The sequence below is a fragment of the Aphis gossypii genome, chromosome 1 (assembly GCF_020184175.1).
Source record: "Aphis gossypii isolate Hap1 chromosome 1, ASM2018417v2, whole genome shotgun sequence".
NCBI classification, from domain to species: domain Eukaryota; kingdom Metazoa; phylum Arthropoda; class Insecta; order Hemiptera; family Aphididae; genus Aphis; species Aphis gossypii.
The window spans coordinates 39,854,193-39,861,633 of record NC_065530.1 but is presented as its reverse complement, the minus strand read 5'-3'; the positions used below and the strand labels follow the sequence as shown (position 1 = coordinate 39,861,633).

The window sequence follows — 7,441 nt, the reverse complement described above, 5'->3', positions numbered from 1 at the left end:
TTTACGGCGAGGGTGATATGGGGGATAGATCCCCCCCTTAGTCTTTTTTTTTACTCGTAAGTTTAATAATGTTGGTAAGTGTACCTTCCCCCCCACCGTCGAGGAAATTATTTTTTCCAACGTATATCCCCCCTCTTGGACAAAATCCTAAATACGCCACTGAGTATAGGTACTAAATATAATATACATTATCACAATTGCGGTCTCCAAGTCATAAAACAATACAAATTGTAAGGCGGAAATATGAATTCGGTTACGTAAGTAGCTTTCAGGTGTCAATTCTTTCTATTGCTATTTTATAATAGCACGTATACATAATTTTGTCAATAATTACAATTCTACAAAGAATGATTTGTATGAGCACATCTATATTAATCTGTGATACCTACTAATTTTAAGTTCAATCGACTTTATTTATTTGATTTGTTTGAGCCGATTTCCGTTTCGCTTAAATAATTTTATAAGTATAACTGCATAACAATATTAAGGTAGTCTAAAACTCAATATATTTTAACTTTTAAGAAATTTGATAAATGTTTACACAGCTTTTAAAATATATTCTACGGAGTACGGACTATGTTTTTACTAAATTTATTAAAATTACTATTTATTGTATTCTTTGATTTACGCTACAATCTATCAATTATTACAATGTTCAGTGCCAAAAATGTATTTTAATCGTTAATTTAAACATTTAAACTTTTCATTTTAAACAATCCATTGTTCTGTTCAGAAAATATGTCTAAAAATATCAAAATGTAATTATAAAATACGCTTTTGGTAAGTGTTATATAATGCAATACTGCCACAACTCTAAATATTGCTGTTTTGTACTCAACATATTATCACACTATAATGAGTTTTTATTCAGTGCAAGAACGCCACAAGTCTAAATAAGGCAGTCTTGAATTTCGACTTGTGATTAAAGTGATTATTGGGATAAATTAAAATAAATAAACTGCCATAAAAGTTAATATAGCTCTTTTGCATTGAAAGTTAATTAAAATTTAAATAATTCAATACTGATACATTCGTCAAACACATTACTTCTTGTTTTTGAGGTGTGAGTATAATATTCACCGGTTAATAACTATTTCTTCTCAAAAATGTTTTGATATGTAGGTACTTGCTTACCAAGTGTTTGGAGTGTTAATTTTGTCTATTTTATCTATTTTGTTCATTTTTCATTTTGTAATGGTTTTACAATTACAAACCAACAAAGAAAATAAATATATATTTTTATAGCTCTTAAACTTACGTAATAATTAAGTATTCGGCCTCGCTAGTAAATATTATTTCTCGATGGTATCGGGGCCTTCAAAATTCCGTTAAACTTCTCGTGAATATTCTCGAACAATCGCAAGTGTGAGCTTAAACTGGTTAAAGTGCTCGGTATGAATAATCATAACATTCTTAAGAATTACAGTAGTCTTAATCTACAAGTTTGCGATAATAATGTTAATAATCACCGATCGACTCGTATTTAATTTAATAAATTTGAACCAATTTTTTGATCGTTCACTCTTTTTAGATTCTGAGCTGAGAGACCATTATATTCATTTTACAATGATGTGTGTATGTTTTTTGTCTATATTCTACATGTACGATAAGTAAATGATAAAATGCATCTATTTTAAGCATCAAGGGTAGATTAAGATAACAGATTATTGGATGTAGTTTATACTTTAGAGGAGTTAAAATTAAACATTTTCCCATTTTTTTTAAATGATTGACCATATTTTATAAGTACCATTTTAGAAAGTCATGACACTAAAAAGGTTAAAATTGTGTTTATCTTCGATACATAGATTTATTATTTAAAAGTGATCAAACAGATTATAGCCACGTAGAAAGTGTAAATTTTATATCTTTTATAAATCGAGAAAAATCATTGATTCATTAATCATGTAGAATATTCTTCAAAAGTTGAAAAAATATTTCCTCACTAAACTTATTAATCAAAGCTTTAAAAACAAGTCTACGCTATTATGTCAAAAAAATAATTCTAATGAAACTTTTAAAAATAAATCGTCACTAAAACAACAAAATTAATATTTTTTAACAACGTATTAAACTGCTAGATGAATGAATAACAAAATAAACTGTCTTACAAATACATTAACAAAAAATAAAAGTAAAAATTTAGAAATTTAAAAATGATGTGGAGAAAATGACTGTACTTAACCCATAAACGCAAAATATGGCCCAAACGAAAAACTAAAGTGCAAAAAATAAATATCCCATAAGGACAGAAAAAAAATACCTTTTTAACGGTTGGTACCGAATTGGTTTCTGTAATCTTGTTTGAAAAAGGTATTTTATTAAGATAATTTGAATTAGTTTCCGTTAGAAAAAAGATGTTTTATTAAAAAAGATAAGCCGTGTTGGTCATTGTTTCATTACGCACATTTTCCTTCTCAAATTATCAATTTTATAGACTATTAGGTCTATCAACTTTAAAGTAAGCTTGATTAAAAATAATAATTAATAAATTAGTTTCCTTTTCACTAAACATAACCTTCATTATAACGAAAATTTAAAACTAAAAAATATAAATTAAAATTTGACTGATGTATAAGCAAAAACAATTTTTTATAGGTATGAGTATAAATGACGATGTGTTATACGAGACTTTACAGTGCTCACTAACATATTACTGTTATACGTACATATAGGTACAATATACCCATACAATGATATAATTTTGGTTTCAAGTCTATTACATGATGCAAAATTCACACAGAGTGTGATGTTGTATGCAGTGAATGTATACATTATACATAGTATATAATATATATATCATAATATACAATATGATAAATTTGTATTATACTAACTATGTATAGTTTGTTTAAGCAAACACACAAATCAACTATAGAAAAATTAAATATATTAAAATAAATTAAATTATACAAACTATACAAATTATACAAATAATTGATTGACCAACTTAAAAATGTTGTAAATACCTATGCAGTTTTTTTTAATAAACTTGTCTGCAGTTGTTATAAATTAAATGTATATTTTTTCTACAAACACTCAGTGCTTATGATAAGATTTTGAATTAGTGCTCCATTTGTAACTGCGATTGTAATTATTCCATCTCTTCTAAATCTATAAAAATGTAGAAATTAAAAATTATTATGTATTTTAATTAAATGTGCAATATAATTTAGATAATGTACTGTAATAAGTTCATTTTATAAAATATAATATTTTAAATATTTCAAATATTCGAACTTTCAAACGTCTTTGAACTTACCTACTAATAACTAATTTATTTAAACAGAATAAAACGATAATATTGTTTATCCTTGTTAAATCCATGGTTTAACTAATTTAGCAAACGGAACTTCAACAACCAAGTATAACACCAAGCCCATCATATAACTCTTTACTGTATCATATATCCAAGCATCAATCTGAAAACGAATAATTTTCATACCATATAGTCAGAAATCAGTATTAAAATAGGATATTATAAAACTACATATAGTTTTAAGATCCATTGTTAAACACAAGACATACGGATTAAATTGAAATTTTAATAAATTTGACGGTACAGACACAAAAATTTCAACTTACCACTGATTTTGCCGAAAGGTAAACGGGCAATCTTTGTGAACTTTGTGACATCATCATCACAGTGAGATTTACCAAAAAAACGGAGTACGAGAGTTTTCCCAAAATCACAGCAAGTTTGTTGTTAAATAACATTGTAAGAGGACCTGTAAAAAACAAATAAATAGTAGGGTTTTATCTTAGAATTTAAACAGTTAGCGGAGTGATGGATATATTGTTTTACAAGAATATGCATTTTTATTTTATTTTTGTATCTAAACAAACATTTTACTGTAAAATGTTCAACTTCAAGAGAGATTTTTGAACTTTTGCTATTAAAATTTAATTGGATCTACCTACAAATTTTGGAACTTTTGTCTCGTTTAGAATTTATGATTACATAAATACACGTATAGGATTATACCAATACAAAATGCCTTAAACAGTTACTTAAAATATTTCATAACCTTTATTTTATTTAGATGGCTTTTTCAAGTTATCATAGATGATGTTAATCATAATAGGGCTACCTATTTTAACATTATTATATCAAATCCAAATTTTCGTTGTGATTTTTCGATATTATGAGGCAAAAATTAAAATTATTTTATGTAATTATATGTTAAATAGAATAATTTATTAGTTTATAAAATGAGATCAATTTAAACCCAGAATTTTTTGAGAATTTTGTAGAGAAAACAAACTATTACGTGTACCGTGTGGTAAAATGGTCACGTTGGTGAAAAACAGAATACCAAATTTTGTCCCAATGCTTCTCAATTTGATCGAATTATTAAAATATGAGCCATATTATTTACCTATCTAAAACTTATTTATTTAATACAATTTTTATTACCATATCCAGACGTAAAGTAGCAAGCGGCAATCCACATACTTGGTATCGCCCACGTGCAATGACTAACAATTGAGTACAAAGCATGTTCCAATGGATAATAAAATACCTCTCGAGAGTAGAATCTGGCACCGTACAGTTGAATACAAATACAAATTATGAAAACCATGAATGTTCCGTAGTATACAGTCATCTATTAACAAAGTTAACGAAATTCGATTTAGTTTAAATAACAATAAATATAAAAATGGGCGTTTGTAAAGTAAGTATAATATAGTCTTACTTGTGAAAATTTAAATTTATTTTTTTTCAATTTTTCCACGATAAATCCCGCGGCTAAACCACAGAAAAAAGGCGTTGCTCGCATGTAACTCAATCTATACGATTCATTTAAAGATATGAAAATCCTTAGGTTTTCCAAAAATCTGAAATAAATTAGTTATTACCTATAATTATAATTAAAACAAAAATACTTCACAACGTCTTGATTTGGAGAATCTTCCTATATAAGAGTAGCAAGTAAAAAGTTACATACTTTAAATACTACATATTATGATGTGCGAGTTTTTTTTTTACCTACACAGCAAAAATAGGTACGAAATGTTAATTTCTGTACAACTTAAGACAGACATAATAGGTACACGTGTCTCAAAAAAATATTCCATATTTTCTTTATTTTATATAGTTATCAAACTGATGATATGAAAATAATAAAATTTAGAAGAATATAATAGTGTGAAAATTAAGTATAATAATATACTTATTACCTAATCACAATCGTTTAAATCGCTAAATATAACACATCTAAAAACAAAATAATTTTTTTTTACAACTTTGTTTGAAAATTAGTTATGACAATAATTCAAAATTTGAATTAATATTAGGTACCTATTTTATATTAGTTAACACAAGTAAATTGGAAAATAAAATAGGTACATAATATTAATAATGTATTTATTGTCATCTAAAAACTAACTTAACAAACGATACATTTAAATTATATTATATATGTTATGTATTGTATTTTATATATTTCCAGAAACATATAAATATTATATTTATTAATCTAAAACAATGGCCAAATCTATTTTTTTAATTCAAATGTTTGGTTAAAAATCATAAATCTCAAACACATGAAAAAAAAAATCCATAATTTATAAATATTTCATGTTTAGAAATTATTTATATGATAATATGTAGATACAATATTAGTATTTAAATGTATGATTTCGTAGATTATATTTTAGAAGATATAGATAGGTACATATATATTATTAATAATTGTAAATTTGACTTACGGAAGCTGCATTTTGTCTATTCCGTCTATTTCTGATAGAATCGTTACTAGAAACGGTATGGATACAGATAAACCCAATACTATACTGAGTAATCCAATCCCGTAATTTTTATTCTTCATGTAAACGTAAACGATTATGACTCCAATTATAAAAAACTGAATATCGCATGAGACGTACCAGCTTACTATGAGGCACTATATAATTATATTCAAGCATATTAATTAGAAATAAAACTCGAGCACATGGCGGTATAATAAATAAAAATATATAGGCGTAATTATTAGTATTCGACCGATTTTGTCAGCACGTATACATAATTGTATTATTATGAAATACGCTGATTCTATAATCTATAATATTATTGTATTAGATTAAAGCAAATAATATAGTCTTGTCTTACTTCATATTTAATATCGATTAAATTGCTTATGAACAACAAATTGGTCCACCAATAATTTTTGCAAATTTCTGCTTCGTTCCATGTTTTCTGTGGCCACAGCGGTCCATCTCCGAGGTGGGGTACGATATGCGCCGTGATTGCCATCATCACACAGTACGCCGGTAACATTCTATAGGATGATTCAAGAATATTAATTTGCTATTTGTCAACTTAGTATTTATATAGGAAGTAATCAAAAGCTTTCGGTCTATAATCTAAATCACATTACTACGTGGTAATTTATACCAACTATTTTCCTACTACATATTGCACTGTGTATACTGTATACTTAGACTACGTATAGTGTATCGCGATAAAAGAATGATAATTTTAATTGTGTGATATGAAAACTAGCGCATGACATTTTGCTCCCATTTAAAAGCGTCGTTGTTACTTACTTGATCACTCGGTGGATAACTTGCGATGCGGTTTTTTTCAAAATCGATCCAGCTTTTATATTTTGATATGACTTATAAAGATTCAGTTGCATTAGTAAACCACTCATGAAAAAAAACGGGTCAACCAGGTTCGTACTAGTCAATATAATATTAGGCCCGTTGAGATATATCTGTAATTTTTAGAACGATCAATTAATTATTCAATATGTTACATACACAATAAATTTACAAATTTTTTATTAAACTATATTTTTATTTGCAATCATATATTTTATAAATTTATTTACGTTTAAAGATAATAAATTTAAAAGTATTTGTTTGGAAAATTATATACCTAGTATAGAATTTAGTGACAGAAATACAAGTTTAATTTATATCGATAAAATATTATTATATTTGAATAATGTTCATATGAAAAATAAAAATATATTAAATTAACACATCAGTTTTTTACTATTTACCTAAGTATTAACTACAAAGTACGTTAATATTAACTTAAAACTTAATAATCCCCGGTTTTCCTGCCCTTAGATCCGGTCCTGTAAATAATATACCATTAATATACCTGTTATATTAAATTTTTATTGCCGATGAACTACATTTAAATCATTTAATTTTTAATCACTGTAAAGTTCGTATTAACACGAATATTACGGCCAAGTAAATATGTTGCAATCTTGTAGTGATGTTATTCACCCCAATATCTCAAACAAATTATTATAAAACATAGGTATTCTTCTATAATAGAATAAAAAAATACAACAATTTTAATGTAATTGTTTAGTACTAATAAATATTGAATGGCAAAAACTAAAATTATAATATAATAAATAATTTTTTTTTAAATTTTTCAAGTCCTAAATGTATGTTATATAATATTACGATAGGTAGT

General features: G+C 26.0%; 1 protein-coding gene across 1 annotated transcript in view; it reads right to left on the bottom strand.

Moving 5' to 3' along the window:
• Positions 1 to 2,868: 2,868 nt before the first annotated feature.
• LOC114128737 (O-acyltransferase like protein-like) overlaps positions 2,869 to 7,441 on the bottom strand; it is a 20,874-nt gene continuing 16,301 nt past the window's right edge. The window contains exons 7-14 of the mRNA XM_027993313.2: positions 6,550 to 6,719; positions 6,113 to 6,281; positions 5,713 to 5,906; positions 4,698 to 4,839; positions 4,418 to 4,607; positions 3,586 to 3,728; positions 3,263 to 3,422; positions 2,869 to 3,114 (exon numbers count right to left, since the gene is read on the bottom strand). Of these exons, the coding sequence (XP_027849114.2) occupies positions 3,318 to 3,422; positions 3,586 to 3,728; positions 4,418 to 4,607; positions 4,698 to 4,839; positions 5,713 to 5,906; positions 6,113 to 6,281; positions 6,550 to 6,719 (1,113 nt within the window). The 3' untranslated portion in view covers positions 2,869 to 3,114; positions 3,263 to 3,317. The remainder of the gene's footprint in view (positions 3,115 to 3,262; positions 3,423 to 3,585; positions 3,729 to 4,417; positions 4,608 to 4,697; positions 4,840 to 5,712; positions 5,907 to 6,112; positions 6,282 to 6,549; positions 6,720 to 7,441) is intronic.